The sequence below is a fragment of the Trachypithecus francoisi genome, unplaced genomic scaffold (genome assembly GCF_009764315.1).
Source record: "Trachypithecus francoisi isolate TF-2019V2 unplaced genomic scaffold, Tfra_2.0 Lachesis_group13, whole genome shotgun sequence".
Taxonomy (NCBI): domain Eukaryota; kingdom Metazoa; phylum Chordata; class Mammalia; order Primates; family Cercopithecidae; genus Trachypithecus; species Trachypithecus francoisi.
In genome coordinates this window covers 306,795-324,345 of record NW_022681458.1, presented here as the reverse complement: position 1 = coordinate 324,345, position 17,551 = coordinate 306,795, and the positions used below count along the sequence as shown (strand labels likewise).

The 17,551-nt window shown below is 49.1% G+C and overlaps 1 protein-coding gene across 2 annotated transcripts in view; it reads right to left on the bottom strand.

Annotated features, from left to right (window-relative positions):
- Positions 1-17,551, bottom strand: part of THAP4 (THAP domain containing 4) — a 49,786-nt gene that overhangs the window by 30,165 nt on the left and 2,070 nt on the right. Inside the window, exon 2 of one of the 2 annotated variants that reach the window (XM_033229461.1) lies at positions 14,758-15,920. In XM_033229461.1, the coding sequence (XP_033085352.1) occupies positions 14,758-15,920 (1,163 nt within the window). Of the gene's footprint in view, positions 1-5,324; positions 5,447-14,757; positions 15,921-17,551 lie in introns of those variants that run through there. The other variant, XM_033229462.1, reaches the window with a different exon arrangement.

Sequence of the window (17,551 nt, the reverse complement as noted above, 5' to 3'; positions counted from 1 at the left end):
GAACGTGGACTGGCACAGCCCAGTGAAGGCCATCTGGCATGTGCTTGAGAGGTTAAGCGTGGAGCAGTGGCCCAGGACTGCCACTCCTGGAGACATGCGTACCCAGCAGCAATAACACACCCGTCCCCACAAGACGCTGCCCGTGAATGTTTACAGCAGCACCATTCCCAACAGCCCCAAAGGGGAAACAACGCAGATGTCCGTCAACCAATAAGTAAACAAACTGCAGTAAATCCAATGAAATGTTATTTGGCCATAAAAATGAAGCACTAATATAAGCTGCAATTCAGAGGACCCTTGACAACACGAAATGTGAAAGCCACCAGCCTCAAAAGAGCACATGTTCTGCAATCCCACTTCTGTGAAAGGTATAGAACACACACAACCACAGAGACAGAACATGGGTTGGTGCTTCTCCACAGCTGCGTTCTGTGGCAGAAGATGCTAGAGCCACACGTAGAAGGCGCATGAGGAGGGAAGGTGACTGGCAAGGACGTTTTATCTGGCCACAGTGGTCCTTCCAGACCGCAGGCGCGGGAGCTGGCTCACTGACACATGCAGTGAGTGCGAGCTACAAACTGGATTCTGAAAACTCAGTCCAAAAAGTCTTCAAATAATTCAATAATCTTATATTATCGGTGGTTGCCTGTTGAAATAATTTTTAGATAATAGAGGGTTAAATAAAATATATTATTAAAATTGATTTCACTTGTTTCTTTTTACCTTTTTAGTGTGGCTGTTAGAAAATATTAAACTATATAAGAGACTTACTCTCTAGACCTTTTAGACAGTGCTGGAGTGGAGTTTTCAACCCTCAACACTCAGGGAGCTTTGTTTCTATGTCTTCTCCCTGAGGACATTACCAGCAGATAGATGTCATCAGAAGACAACAGGGAAATGATGCAGAAAGAAACCTCCGTAAACACTGAATGTACTCAGCCAAAAAAAAAAAAAAAAAAAAAAACGGTTATAGAAATTTTAAAAAGTGGTTATAGGTGGTAGATGTCGGGTCATACAGGCATGACATCAACTCCCAGGACCCTTGAAGGGGCAGAACTCCCCACTGGTCTTGTCCCTGACAGCTGACAACACAGAGGCTTACAAATGAAGTAGTAGTGAAAGATTTCATTTTAAAAACTAGGCTGGTCGCAGTGGCTCACATCTGTAATCCCAGCACTTTGGGCGGCCAAGGAGGGTGGATCACCTGAGCTCAGGAGTTCGAGACCAGCCCAGGCAACATAGTGAAACCCTGTCTCTACCAGAACTACAAACAACTGGCTGGGCGTGGTGGCACGTGCCTGTGGTCCCAGCTACTCAGGAGGCTGAGGTGGGAGAATCGCTTGGGCCTGGGAGTCAGAGGTCGCAATGAGCCAAGGTTACATCACTCCACTCTACTACACTACTTGGGTAACACAGCGAGACCCTGTCTCAGAGACAAAACAAAACAAAACAAAAAAAACTAAAACACAGCAAGCATAATATAAAATAAGATGACAGAACCAAGACTAAAAATGCTTGAACTCACATATTAAAAAGCTTTTCAGGGCCGGGCATGATGGCTCACACCTATAATCTCAGCTCTTTGAGAGACTGAGGTGTGTGGATTGCTTGAGTCCAGAAGTTTGAGACCAGCCTGGGCAATATACTGAAACCCCATCTCTACTAGAAATACAAAAAAATTAGCCAGGCATGGTGGTGCGTGTCTGTAATCCCAGCTACTTGGGAGGGTAAGTGGGAAGAATCACTTGCACCCAGGAGGTTTAGGCTGCAGTGAGCCAAGACCGTGCCACTGCATTCCAGTCTGGGCAACTGGAATGACAGACACCCTGCCTTGAAAAAAATTTTTTAAAAAAAGGGTTTCCAGATTGGACCACAAAGACAGACCCTCTTTTGCTGTAAATGAGAGATGCACCTAAAATAAGGCAATTCAGAGAGACATTCCAGAAAGCTGGGCAATAAGCAATAAGCAATAAGGAAGCAGGCTTCCCAATCTTACCATCACATAAAATGCATGGAACTAGACAAAGAACGGCTCTTCCGAATGAAAGGCAGAATGCACAATGAAGACATAACCGCAAGGGATACTCATGCACCAAGCACAGCAACATTTATAAAGCAGAAATTACTGATGACACACAAAGATATCGAGAGAAAGAAACTAAATGAAATCACAGTTCACCTTTCTCTAAGTATGAATGAATACAAATAAAATAAAATTCCCAAATAATATAATTAATAAGGTAGTTCTAACTGATACATATTGAACTCGGTAGCTTAAAACCAGGGAATACCGCCAGGCACGGTGGCTCACACCTGTAATCCCAGCACTTTGGGAGGCTGAGGTGGGCGGATCACCTGAGCTCAGGAGTTTGAGACCACCTAACCAACATGGTGAAACCTTGCCTCTACTAAAAATACAAAAAAAATTAGCCGGATGTGGTGGTGCATGCCTGTAATCCCAGCTACTTGGGAGGCTGAGGCAGGAGAATTGCTTGAACCTGGGAGGCGGGGGTTGCGGTGAGCTGAGATTGCACCACTGCACTCCAGACTGGGTGACAAGAGCGAAACTCCGTCTCAAAAAAAAAAAAAAAAACTAGGGAATGCCTTCTTCAAGTTCCTCTGGAACAGTCATGCAAACTGGCCTTCTGGTCAAAGAAAGCCTGTAAGTTCCAGAAAGCAGAAAGAAGTCTGCTGTCTGATCACAATGCAGCGAGACTAGAAATGAAAGTGAATCCGGTGTCCCTCGAAAACACTGTGCTAAAAGAAAGAAGCCAGCCGGGCGCGGGGGATCACGAGGTCAGGAGAGCGAGACCACCCTGGCTAACATGGTGAAACCCCATCTCTACTAAAAATACAAAATATGAGCCAGGCACGGTGGCGGGTGCCTGTAATCCCAGCTACTCAGGAGGCTGAGGCAGGAGAATGGTGTGAACTCAGGAGGTGGAGCTTGCAGTGAGCCGAGATGGCGCCACTGCACTCCAGCCTGGGCGACAGAGCAAGACTCTGTCTCAAAAAAAAAAAAAAAGAAAGAAGTCAGACAAAAATGTGTATATTCTATGATTCCAATTGGATGAAATTCGAGATCAGGCAAAATGGATGGAGGGTGGGGGAATCTGAATAACGACAGGGAGGGGCTTGGCGGGGAGTGCAAAGGAGAACCTGGGCCGCTGGACGTGGGTGTGGCTGCAGAGGTGCCCACACCTGCCAAAACTCACTGCAGGAACACCTAGGAGCTTGTGTTCCACTTGTGCGAATTATACCTCAGTTAAAATGTTATAAAGAAAAACCTCCCCAAACAAACTAATATTTCAAAAAGCAGAAAACTAAAAGCATTTCATCCCTAGAGTGCTTACTACGTTGCTACCACAGCACAGGGTTCCGGGCGGCCTCAGAGCAGGGGATGTGGCAGGCAGTGGGGTCGGCCTCACAGCTCAGGGCCTTGGCTCCTGGCCCCAGGGTCTGCCGTCACTCAAGCTGCGGCCTCTACTGCAGCTCTAACATTTCGAGAAAAGCCAGAAGCTGATTTGGGACTAAAATATCCCAATTTCTAAACATCTGTTCAAATGAAAACAAACACCACCACTGTGGTGTCAGTTGCGTACCTTGGGGCAGGTGCAGAGGGCCAGAGAGGGCTTCGAGTCATACACAGTGCCCTGCCTGGTGCCTCCTGCCTCCCACCTCGCCTCTCTTCTCCCAGGTGTGAGTGAGGAGGCCACTGGCGGCCACCCAGCACATCCCTGCGCCCCAAGCCCGCAGCTCCCGACATATCAGGAGAGCACTTTGCTGCCCTCAGCCGTGTTTCTGAGCAGGTTTCGTGTTCCTCAGGATGGTGGGGGGCTGGTTCTAGACACAGGCCCAGCCCAGCTGGCCCGGCAGCAGGGAGGGCGCCCCCAGGGACACACTTCGCCCCCGTCGTGCAGGGGGAGCGGCCCAGAGCCCCTGCCATGAGACGCCTGGGAGAACTCGGTCAGGGGCTGGCAAGCACAGGTGAGTACAGCTGACTCCCCGGAAGAACTGGGCTCATCTGAAGTCTGGTCAAGTGGAACTGGACCATCTGTTCCCCCAGGTGGGCCTGGATGGGCCAGTGCCTTTTATCTAGAAGGAGGACGTGGCTCAGGCTTTCTGCCTCAACCCTGCCTTGAAGACTACCCCAAGGGAGATGGAAGTGACAGTGAGACTAGGGGGGTGGGTGGGGTGGAGATGGCCAGCAGCTGGCATTGCTGGCAGCCTGGAAGGGGACCAGTGACATCAGTGAGAAGGACGAGTGCAGGTGCACGAGAGCTGAGGGCGAACCCTGGCATCAGGACTGGAGAGGCCCACCACAGAGCGGGTGAACAGTGGCGTCGGAGTTGGGGGTGGGAGGGTGTCCCAGTAAGAGCACGTTGGGAGAGGCTGCCTCATACATTCTGGCTGTAAGTGAGCTTTTGAGTGGATTTTGCTACGCGCATGCCATGTCAGGGAAGCCAGTCCCGCGGGCCCTGGAGAGGAGCTGCCCTGCAGGTGGCTGCTGCTTCGGGTGCGCAGGGCCCACACCACACTTGGGAATAGGAGAGCACGCAGCACTTATGTGGCAATTTCTTTTTAAAAAGACCAGAGAATTCTAAGATGGTTCTGAAATTCAGAAGAAACCCTTTTGAGTAGAAAAAATAACATCTGACTGGAAAGGAAGGAGCACGCGGCTAAGCAGCTAGATAGAGGCTGAGGCTGAAGACTGGCCTCAGGAGGGAGCATCTAACAGCTGTGAGAAATACTTCCCATCCTGTCGCCCTCCTGGGTGGTTGTTATTTGCTCTCAATCTTAAAGGAGTTTAATTTGGACAGGGACAACAGGTCAGGCAGTAAACAAGCAGTGGCGGCACCTCCTCCTGGGGGCTGTTCCCCCTGCACCCTCTACCACTTTGAGCTGCGCAGAACCTGGCAGCTCCCTGGCCGCTGTCCCTCCTTGTTGTCACTGAAGCATGGGTGGGGGTGAGGACGACCAGTAAGAGAATTTTAGAATCCAAACATCAGGTTACATGAGTCTAGATATATATTAAGATCCATCAAACGGTGACCTCAATATCCGTGTATTTTACTCTCTGTAAATTACACTTCATTAGAAAAAAATCAAATTTAAACATGAAACAAAAATATTATAAAGGACATAGTCTATTTGTCACTTTCCAACTCTTTAAATAAACCAGACAGGCTTTTCTAGGCATTTCTTTTCTGATTTCATTTTTCTTTTATTAAAATTTCAACCAAAATGCAAAAACAAAAATTTAAATTTCCTGCAAGAAATTTAAATTTTCATTTTTTGGCCCAAGACACTGAAAGCAGGCTTACCCATCCCTAAGTTTTCTAAACTCCGGACACCCGTCAAGGTTCCTCAAGGTTGTTTTCTGCCAATTGACAGGAAATGTTTGCACCTGGCTCTTAATGGCTCTACAGGAAGTGAATGCTAACTTTAAAGGGTGCATTCTGGGAATTGTAGTTCCACTATGAAAGATCATGTCTCAGAAGAAAGACAATGACAGCCCAAATCACAGAATTTCAGAGCTGGAAGGTGCTTTGGAGGTCAGGTGAATTTTATGAAAGAGGGACTGGCCAGAGGTCTGGGCGGAGTGAGGAGTGCGGCTTCTACTCTCAGTCTCCTCCACCAGCTACAGCTGAGGAAGGCAACGCCACAGAGCCAGGCACATCCTAAATGCTTTCTCTCTCCAGAGCAGTCCCTCTGGCCACCCCTGGCATGTCCTTTTCTGTCTTCCAGAGGCTGGCTGGCAACTCATCTTCACCTGGATGTGGAGGATCAGAGACTGTTCTGTCTCCTGGCAAGTGGCCCGGGAACCCAGGACAGGAAGTGAGCAAATGCGCCCACTGGGACCTGGGGACGGCTCCTTCCTGGAGTTCCCACCCTCACATCTCTTTGTGTTAGTGACACAGTGTTTCCTGCCAAGGCACACACAGAAAGGGACACTGACTGCTTAGTACAATAGGGTGCATGGAAGCTGAGGCTCCACGGCCGGCACCGGCTGTCCCAGGTGGGGAGGAGCTGTCTGGGAACACCGTGACACGTTTGGGTCCACTGGAAAGGCACACCAGTAGGAAACTGTTGTTTTAAAGTGACATCAAGGCCCTCAACTTATCAACCATGAAATGGAAGGAGTTGCACGCACAGGGGGAAAACAGAAATCATAATGGAGAGAAAATACAGCGAGTATTTCTATAAAATAAAAAAAGGACATAAAGTGGGTACAAATAATTTGCAGATGTTATGTTTGATTACCTCGTTAATCTGAGTCTCAACTGAAGAACTACTAGAATTTACAAGTGAATTTGATAAGATGGCCAATTACTAAAATTGGTAGCTTTCCCACACGCTAGTAATAACTAAAAAATAATGGTTGGGGAGTCAGCTTCCGGTTTCAACTCTCACATGCAAAGAGCTTAGGAGTCATATACCGCCTTACAACAACAGCCAAAAAAAAAAAAAACACTGAAAGAAATGAAAATCAACAACTTTTCCTGGATCCATAAGGAAGTGAGGTTACAAACATCTCTCCTGCCACAGAGAAAAGCAGTGAGATCAGCTCACGTGGAGCAGAATCTACCCTCTACAACAGACGGAACTGGTGGGAACCTGATTTGGACAAAATGCTGGAGGCTGAACACAGCAGGTGTGAGAATCTCCCGGGGCCCCACATTTTCATGGGTTTTACCCCCAGGAACCCCATCAGGTTCTCCCCATGAAAAGCCAAGAAAAAAAAAAAAAAAATCACCTCATGTTTCTGGGAGGAGAAAGGGGAGGTGACCACCTTGAAATAAGCCCAGAGCATTCTCCAGGCAAAGGCCTGCTCTGCAGTGAAGCCAACTTCACCAGGAACTCATCTCAGCTGGAGAAGGGCATTTCACCACTCCAGCCCTGCCAGTCTCCCGTCTCACCCAAGCAGGAAGGAGAAAGGGAAGGACACATGTGAAGGTCACAGCTCAGGGACACGGGCCACTAACAGGCTTAAATCGAGTCACAAGCTGGAGCCTGCGTCCCCTCCCAGCCCTGCAGGCTCCAGCATTACATCCTGGGTGGGAGTGGAAAAGGCCCAGGTGCAGGCTGTGGAAGGCAAACTCAGAGAAACTCCACCACAACAGGGAGACAGAACAAGGACACTCGAGGAATTTTACAGGCGCTGCGGGATTAAACACAGCTGACTGCCAGCCAGGTTAAGGGGATGCCTTCCAATGAAGGCCACTTCACCTTCAGTCACGCAGCACTTACTGATTGGGCATGTGCTGACAAAGGCATCATGAGGCAAGTTCATCATTGTACAAACGTCACAGAGCGCACTTACTGCGTACCGCGCACCTAGGCTGTATGGCAGAGCCTGTGCTCCCAGGTTACACACCATGGCGTGTTACTGAATACTGTAGGCAGCTGTAACACAGTGCCAAGTGTCTGTGTACCTAAAACACATCTAAACATAGAAAACCTACAGTAAAAATATGGTATAAGATATAATAGATGGTACACCTGCACAGGGCACTTACCATCATTGCAGTGTGCAGCACTGGCAGTTGCTCTGGGTGAGTTGATGAGTGAGGGGTGAGTCAATGTGAAGGCCTGGGAGATGACTGTACACTATGGTAGATTTTCTAAACACTGTACACTGAGGCTACACTAAATTGATTTAAAAAAAAATTGTAGGCCGGGCGTGGTGGCTCAAGCCTGTAATCCCAGCACTTTGGGAGGCCGAGACGGGCGGATCACAAGGTCAGCAGATTGAGACCATCCTGGCTAACACGGTGAAACCCCGTCTCTACTAAAAATACAAAAACTAGCCGGGCGAGGTGGCGGGCGCCTGTAGTCCCAGCTACTCGGGAGGCTGAGGCAGGAGAATGGCGGAAACCCGGGAGGCGGAGCTTGCAGTGAGCTGAGATCCGGCCACTGCACTCCAGTCTGGGCGACACAGCGAGACTCCGCCTCAAAAAAAAAAAAAAAAAAAAATTGTACTACGATGTTACAATGGCTATAAGGCTGAGGCAGGAGAATTGCTTGAACCTGGGAGGTGGAGCTTGTAGTGAGCTGAGATGGCGCCACTGCACTCCAGCCTGGGCGACATAGCAAGACTCCATCTCAAAAAAAAAAAAAAAAAATTACAGACAAATATCTCTCATGAACACAGATGAAAAATCTTTAACAAAACATTAGCGATTGAATAAAAAAAGTATAAAAAGAATTATATGCCATGACCCAGTGGGATCTACTCCAGGTATGCAAGGCTGGCTCCGTGCTCTAAAATCGATTAACGTAACCTGTCACATCAACAGGCAAATCATCTGACCATAAATCACAGGATCACATTAATAGGTGCAAAAAAATCATTTGACACATTCCAACATCCTATTCATGATAACAGCTCTCAGCAACAGGAATAAATGGGAATTTTGTCAACTTGATAAAGGACATATAAAAAAACTACTGCTTGGTGGCTCACACCTGTAATCCCAGCACTTTGGGAGGCTGAGGCAGGCAGATCACGAGGTCCGGAGATCGAGACCAGCCTGGCCAACATGGTGTAACCCTGTCTCTATTAAAAATACAAAAATTAGCTGGACATGATGGCACATGCCTGTAATCCCAGCTACTCGGGAGGCTGAGGCAGGAGAATCACTTTAACCAGGGAGTCGGAGGTTGCAGATCTCGCCATTGCATTCCAGCCTGGGCAACAAGAGCGACACTATGTTAAAAACAAAAACAACAACAAAAAAAACATAAAGAACCAAACAACAACAACAAAAAACACTACAGCTAACATTGTAAAAAGGAAAAAAACAGTTATTCTTTCTACTATCTCTTAACACTTTTTTGTTTTGAGACGGAGTCTCACTCTGTCACCCAGGCTGGAGGGCAGCGGTGTGATCTCCACTCACTGCAAGCTCCACCTTCTGGGTTCAAGTGATCCTCCTGCCTCAGCCTCCTCAGAAGCTGGGATTACAGGCACGTGCCACCACGCCCAACTAATTTTTGTATTTTTAGTAGAGATGATGTTTCACCCTGTTGGCCAGGCTGGTCTCAAACTCTTGACCTCAAGTGATCCGCCTGCCTCGGCCTCCCAAAGTGTTGGGATTACAGGCGTGAGTCACTGAGCCCAGCTAATCTGGATTTTTGAACAACTTTTTATTGTGAAAAATCTTGAACATTACAAGTTAAACAGAATAGTGTAATAAACCCATACACCTGTCCCTAGTTTCACCATTAATCCTCTTCTGACATTCTTGTTTTGTCTGCACTTCTCCCAACTCTTCAGCTTCCATTTATTATTTACTAACAGATTGTTTTTAGGACAGAAAAATCCAGCAGATAGTACAGAGAATTCACCCTCTCACCCTGTCCTGTTCCCCTGTGATTAACGTCTTGCATTAGTGTGGTAATGTGTGTCTCAAGTTATGAACCAATACTGATACATTGTTACAAACAGTGTCCACAGTTTACATTAAGGTTCACTTGTTTTGTACTTGGATTTTGAAAATCCAGATTTCAAGAATTATATGTAGATAATGAATCCATAAAGGAATGAAAAGAAAACAGATTCTGAAGCAAGTGTTACATTACTGAACTTAGGAAACAGATGAATAATATTTAACAAGGGTTGGTATCTTTACTATACCAAGAACATTTATAATTCAGTGGACAAGCAAGATCGCAAACATGTGCTTCATAGAAGTATTAATAATGTATCCTCGAGGAAGCGCGGTGGAGAAGAGAACCACGCCCACAGAACGCCAGCGGGCACAGCCTCTGGAGGGTGGCTTGGACCAACCTCTTAAGCCCACTGGACCGATCCTTCAGTTTGGGGAACCTGCCCAAAAGCAGACACTGGCTAAAGACAACGAGCTGAATAGAAGTGTGTAGCCCTTTCCACGTAAATCCCTAAAGAATGACCTAAAGTTTCTGTCAGTGAAGAACAAATCCACATGGGCAGCAAGAACCACAGAGAATGCGGACCCTGGGGCCTGCGATACAGGCGGCAAACGGTGTGACAGACTGCAACCCTGGGGAGAGGGTGTCCTCTCCCCACCACACCCTCGCTCCTGACACCCCTGTACCCACGCTGCACACCCAGCCATGGCCTGGTCTCACCTTTGGAGGGGCACAGGGCATGCAGGGTGGTGCCTGCACCTGTCCCTTGCTCTCAGGGGCCTGGCCCTGCACGGCCCTCCCCACTGACACACTCTCCCTGGAGCCACACTCCCTCTGGCTAGTGTCTACTTGCCTCACTCTTCTTCACTGCCAAACCTGGCCCTGACCCCTCATCACTGGCCCCCTCTCTGCCCGGCTCCAGCGGCCTCTCCAGTGAGATTCCAGTCACCAGTGACCCTGGAACGTGTCCAGCCCCTTCTCTCCATTCTCCTGGGGCACATTCAGCCCCTTCTCTCCATTCTGATCAGAGTAGCATCCAGCACAGCAGGGCACCCTTCTTTCCTGAATGACCTCTCGGCCTTCCCCCAGACCCACCTCGGCTGCCCCTCTCTCAGCGAGGCCTGCTCCTGGGCCGGGCACTGGAGCCCAGCCTAGAACCACACTTGACCCCAAGGCTTCAAACACCTCTGCCCTCCACCCCCACACTCACATGCCCAGTTCCCAGAGGCCAGCTGCTGGCCTCGGACTGTTCAAACCCCAGCCTCAGCACCCAAGAGCATCTCAAACTCTGTTCCTCCTCCCCATCTCTTGCCTCCTCCCCAAAAGTCTCTCCCACTCAGCATCTTCCAGGTATTCAAGCCTAATCCCTGTAGCTGGCCTGCTGCTCTTTTGCTTCTCAACCCCCTGAACCCAGCCAGTCCTCCAGCATTGCTACCACCGCCACTCCCTCTCTAAAGTCTGAGCCATCGCCAGCTACCTTGGCACTGCCACAACAGTCACCAGCGGCCCCCTCAAAATTGTACTGGAATAGGAATTTTTTTTTAAAAAGTCATGGCTGGGTACGGTGGCTCACCTGGCCAACATGGCGAAACCCCGTCTCTCCAAAAAAAAAAAAAAAAAAAAAACCTTAGCCGGGCGTGATGGCACACGTCTGTAGTCCCAGCTACTCAGGAGGCTCAGGCGAGAGAATCCTCGAGCCCAGGGGGTTGTGGTTGCAGTAAGCCGAGATCAGGCCACCGTGCTCCACTCTGAGATTGTCTCAAAAAAAAAAAAAAAAAGTCATTAAATACTGCCAAAAAGGAGGGGAAATTTGGATACAATAAACAATAGTAAGTGAAGTAGCCAGTAAAATGTCTACTTCAATCTAATAATCATGGTTGCCTGATGGAGGACTAAGAAGTACCTGAACTAAGATGACATACAGCCTCCCCCTAGGGAGGGTGGCACACAGGACCGATCAGCTCTCAACAATGACACAAAGAGGGGCTCACGTGAGGAGCGGCGAGGACTCGTTCTTCCCGCCCCACACCGCAACAGTCACAGAAAGGGACTGTGTGAGCCACAGTGAAGTCTCAAAGGAGTCCAAAAGGCAGAACTCCTTCAGACCTCACCATGAGACCGTAATGCAGTCAAATGTTAAAATAACTACAAAAAAATTAGCTCCCCTCCCCCAATCAGTGTGCACTTAAAAATCTGTCAACACCCTTTTAAATAGCCACAGGGTTAAAGGGGGCATCAAGGCTGGAATTACAAACGACTCAGAAATGAACAGCAACAAAAGCGGAGAGAGGAAGAGCTATGGCGCATAGCCCAAGGAACAGAAGAGCCACAGCCTCCATTGCAGGGTTAAGGAACATGCCAGGAGCCAGAACTACAAGGAAAAAACCCAAGAAAGTAAAAAGACGTAAGGATTAACGAGCATAAACAACAACTCAGAGACACAAAGCGCTGGCTGTTTGGAAAAACCTGTGATGGCGACAAACTTCGGTAAGTTTAACCAAGAGGAACAGACGGAAGGTGTCAAAGCAGCATCACCTCTGAGAACTACAACCAGCTTTAAAATTCAGAGAGAAGCTGGGAGGCCGAGGCAGGCGGATCACCTGAGTTTAGGAGTTCGAGACCAGCCTGACCAACCCATCGCTACTAAAAATACAAAATTAGCTGGGTGTGGTGGCGCATGCCTGTAATCCCAGCTACTAGGGAGACTGAGGCAGGAGAATTGCTTGAACCCAGGAGGCGGAGGTTGTGGTGAGCCAAGATCGCACCATTGTACTCTAGTCTGGGCAACAAGAGCAAAACTCCATCTCGGGGAAAAAAAATTTGCGTGGGAAGGCCTGGTGCAGTGGCTCACACTTGTAGCCAACATGGTGAAACCTCATCTCTACTAAAAATATAAAAAATTGCCAGGTGTGGTGATGGGTGCCTGTAATCCCAGCTACTTGGGAGGCTGAGGTAGGAGAATTGCTTGAACCCAGGAGGCAGAGGTTGCAGTTAGCTGAGATCTCACCACTGCACTCCAGCCCAGGCAACAGAGTGAGATGCTGTCTTATAAAATAAAATAAAATAAAATTCCAAGAGAAAATAGTATGCAATTTCAACCTGAGAATCCGAAAATCTAGATTTGATCTGAAAATCTAGGTTAGCAGCACTCAGTGGCCGCATTCCTGCTCCTGGGACGCATCGAGAAAACACGTCGGACGCATCGAGAAAACACGTCGGATGGGCTTTGTTTTTGGTTGTGCTAATGGCTGTTCCCCTGGGGATCCAGGAGGCCCTGAAAATCTTGTCCCACTATCATATGCTTATCGACAAACACTGATCCAGATGAAATCAACAATGTGGTAGGAAAACGGTTTTCTTTTTTTTTTTTTTTTTTTTTGAGGCGGAGTCTCGCTCTGTCGCCCAGGCTGGAGTGCAGTGGCCGGATCTCAGCTCACTGCAAGCTCCGCCTCCCGGGTTTACGCCATTCTCCTGCCTCAGCCTCCCGAGTAGCTGGGACTACAGGCGCCCGCCACCTCGCCCGGCTAGTTTTTGTATTTTTAGTAGAGACGGGGTTTCACTGTATTAGCCAGGAGGGTCTCGATCTCCTGACCTCGTGATCCGCCCGTCTCGGCCTCCCAAAGTGCTGGGATTACAGGCTTGAGCCACCGCGCCCGGCCGGAAAACGGTTTTCTTATGTATACGACAGGCAAAGGAAACCATTCGCCATATGTAAGTATCGAGAAACCAATTTTAAGAAGCACTTAACAGTAAAATGGGGGAAAAAACAGAAATAGAGCTAATAAACATATAAAGACTACACAGGAAATTTTGTTTTTTGAGACAGGGTCTCACTGTCACCTAGGCTGGAGTGCAGTGGTGCCATCACAGCTCACTACAGCCTTGACCTCCCAGGCTCAAGCTATCTTTCTGCCTCAGTCTCCCAAGTAGTTGGGTCCACAGGCGTGCACCATGATACTCAGCAAATTTTTAAATTATTTATAGAGATGGGGTCTCCCTGACAGAGCTTGCAGTAAGCTGAGATTGTACCACTGAACTCCAGCCTGGGTGACAGAGCAAGACCCCGTCTCAAAAAAAAAAAAAAAAAAGAGATGGGGTCTCCCTATTGTTACCCAGGCTGGTTTGAGCTTCTGGACTCAAGTAATCTTCCCTCTTTGGCCTCCCAAAGTGCTCGGATTACAGGCATGAGCTACTGTGCCTGGCTTATACACCAAATTTTTAATAACAGCAAGGAATAAAACTTGGGAGGTAGGTAAGAAACAAGAATTTTTACCACTTTTTAGTTTATATTGCTGCAGTTTTAATTTTTGCAAAAGAGAATGTATTGTATTTCCTTTTTTTTTTTTTTGAGACAGAGTTGGGCTTTGTCACCCAGGCCGGAGTGCAGTGGTGCCATCTCGGCTCACTGCAATCTCTGCTTCCCAGGTTCAAGCTGTTCTCCTGCCTCAGCCTACCGAGTAGCTGGGATTACAGGAGTGTGCACCACGCCCAGCTGAGAACGTACTGTATTTCAATAGATGTGTGTTTTTTTTTTTTTTTTTGAGACAGAGTCTCACTCTGTCACCCGGGCCAGAGTGAAGTGGTGCAATCCTGGCTCACAGCAACCTCTGCCTCCCAGGTTCAAGCCATCCACCTGCCCCAGCCTCCCCAATAACTGGGATTACAGGCGTGCACCACCATGTGCAGCTAATTTTTGTATGTTTTAGTAGTATGTTTTTCTACGTTTCACCATACTGGCCAGGCTGGTCTCGAACTCCTGACCTCAAGTGATCCGCCCCTCTCAGGCCCGCAAAGTGCTGGGATTACAGATTTGAGCCACCGAACCCAGTCTCAAGAGATGTTTTAATTGAATAGATGTTAAATAATTATTAACGTTCATGATGATTTAACTTCAAGGATATTCATCAAAACGTAAACGGAAAGAACCTCCTCATGACTTTAACAGTTTCTGATATTTGCTTTTTCTGAGAGTTTACTCTTATTTTCCATCTAGCTCCTAACTCATCTGGAATTTCTATTGCGTAAGGTATGAAACAGAAGCTATCTTTCCCTGTGCACTCTCCACAGAGGCGTTCAGGTACTCCCAGCTGATGCACACTGCCTGCTTCCTTCACGGCCCACATCCCTATATACACAGATGCCTCTTGCGGGACCAGGTGCAGTGAGGCCTGCTTTCTAACCTGGGTTCCCTTATCTACAAGTGTGGCTACGACCAGAGCCTCCTCCTGAGAGCACAGGGAGATTGTGACGCACGCCGCAACCCCCGCCCCCACCCCAAGAAATGCTCAGGGGACATCGGCTACGTTGCAGAGAAGCCCCTCCTAACGGGAAGGGGACATGGGTACGCGAGGCTCCGGTACTGACCGCGGCTGGGCGACAGCAGGCCACTCGGGTAGGGGATGCTCACTCTCCTCAGCTCGTCCAGCTTCTCCTGTAGCTTCCGCACCTGGCTGTCGGAGCGGCTGACCCTCTGCCGCAGGCTCTTCAGCTCGCCGTTCTTCTTCTCCACCTGCTCCCGCAGGCAGCACACCTGGCTCTTGTTCTGCCGGGAGGAGAAGCAGTAGGAGTGCAGTGAGTCGATGAGCTTGCAAGCCCCTGACGCCGACAGGATGACCTCGTTGATGGACATGGGGCTGGCGTCGCTGTGCTGGCTCTGCACGGCTTCCGTGGCTGGCTTTGGGGTGACGTCGGCGGGAGGGGCGGAGGGGCTCTGGGAAGGCTTCTGCGGTGTCGCAGTAAGTGATGAGCCGGGGGGACTCTGGGCCAGGCCCTTGTCGGGCCCCAGGCTGCTCCCACTGCAGCTTGGTTCCACATCTTTCTTCGGCCTCTTGCGGTCAATGGGCTCTCGGGGGACAGATGGCCTTTCTCGGGTGTGCTTGGAGGAGAAACTGTACGAATGAAGTGAGCCAATAAATTTGCACGCCCCAGATCCTGGGGGCGTAAAGTCATCCATGGAAATGCCACTCTTATCTGCCACACCCCCTTCGATGGAGGAGGTGGCGCTCTCATCGCCAGCATCTGTGGCAGACACTTCTGCTTTTCCCTGGCTGCCTGCCACCGTGGTGGCCAGTCCGTCTCCTGGAGTTCGTTCCAAGGCTTGCTGGGCCTGCTCCTGGCTGGTGGCCTCCTGGGCCGCCCTGGGTGCGGCTTCACCCTGCAGAGCAGCTCGCTTCAACCTGCGGGACTCTGGCTTGGCCATCGGGTTTCCACTCGAGGACGGTGACCAACCTGTAGCTCCTCTGCCGGTGGCGGCGCTCGAGTGTCCCCTCACACCCCCTGTGGCCTTGCTGGCATCTTTCCTCCGGGTGCGGCCATGGCCTCCAGCCCCCCTCTTCTTCTCAGTCAGGTGGAAGATGGATGGCACAGCTGTGGGCTTCAGCAGGCGATGCTGGTCCTCCAGCCTCTTGGAGAAGCTGTCTTTGGTGAAATGCTCACTACAGAGAAATGAATACTTAGTGGGAGTCCAGTTATCCCTCTGAACAGCTTTTAACCATTGGATTAGACGTTTTGAGTCCTTTAGGGGGAACCTACAGGACAAACGACAAAGTAATTAGAAATAATTAAACGTCTCCCCTTAAAATAATCAACTGTAGAAGCAAAACAAGTATTTTCGCAAGCACCCTAAGCTGTACTGAATTCATCCACTTAAAAAAACACTTCAAAAAAATTTAAGAAACATCTTCTACTGGAGTAGAAATCTGAAAGACTCATTGTCTATCCATACGCGCTTACAGTCTGTAGGGTGGATGGGAAAGAAGGTAACTAACTGCTCCTCAGCTGTGGTAAATGCCCTATGGGGACACAGGATGCTGAGAGACAGTGCCAGGATGGCCTCAGGACAGCAGGAAATAGCTCCTAGAAGCTGAGTGCTAACCAACCCTCCCAAACTGCCTGGAAGGTAGGACTCTGGGTGCTAAAACCAGGGCCAGCTCCACAGAGACGGGGGCGTGAGAGGTCATGACTGCACGAAGGCAGCCCTGGCTGTGCACAAGCAGCTGAGAATCTGGAGACCTCCAGAAGACTCCAGAGCTACAGGTCTGTGCTCCTGCTGCAAGCCCACCTCCAGGAATAAAAATGCTCCTTTTAAAAGTCAACAGCCCAGGGACAGGCCACAGTGGTGCTCGCCTGCAGTTCCAGCTACTTGGGAGCCTGAGGCTTGAAGATTCTTTGAGCCCAGAAATTCGAAGTTATGGTGAGCTAAGACTGCACCACTGCTCCCCAGCCTGGGGAAAAGAGCGAGACCCAGTCTTCTCCCCTCAAAAAAAAATCAACCAACCCAGATGAACCTTGAGGACATTATACTGAATGAAATAGGTTAGTTGCAAAAAGACAAACACTGCATGATACCACTCACATGAGGTACTTAGAGTAATCAAATTCATAGAGACAGGAGAGGCCAGGCGCGGTGGCTCACGCCTGTAATCCTAGCACTTTGGGAGGCTGAGGCGGGTGGCTCACAAGGTCAGGAGATTGAGACCATCCTGGCTAACAGGGTGAAACCTTGTCTCTACTAAAAATACAAAAAAGCCAGGCGTGCTGGCAGATGCCTGTAGTCCCAGCTACTCAGGAGGCTGAGGCAGGAGAATGGCGTGAACCCGGAAAGCGGAGCTTGCAGTGAGCCGAGATTGCGCCATTGCACTCTAGCCTGGGCAACATAGTGAAACTCCGTCTCAAAAAAAAAAAAAAAAGAGACAGGAGAATGGGGGTTCCTAGAGCCTAGGGAGAGGAGGACTGGGGTGTTAGTGTTTAATGGGTACAGAAATTCGGCTTTACAAAATAAAAATAATTCTGGAGATGGATGGTAGTGACGGTTACACAACAATGTGAATGTATTTACTGTCATGAACTGTACACTGGAAAAAGCGGTGGGAAAGGCTGGGAGCCGCAGCTCATGCCTGTGATTCCAGCTATTCTGGAGGCTGAGGTGAGAGGGCCACTTGGGTTCAGGAGGTTGAGGCTTCAGTGAGCTACGGTCACACCATTGCACTCCAGCCTGGGTGACAGAGTGGGGCTCTGTCTCCAAAAAAAGTTAGAATGGTAAATTTCATATTACATGTATTACACCATAATTTAAAAATTGTGGGAGAAAAGCAACCGGCGCAGGAAGAAACTGAATAGGATGCTTAGCCATTTCTTCTTTATTACCTAATAAAGATCC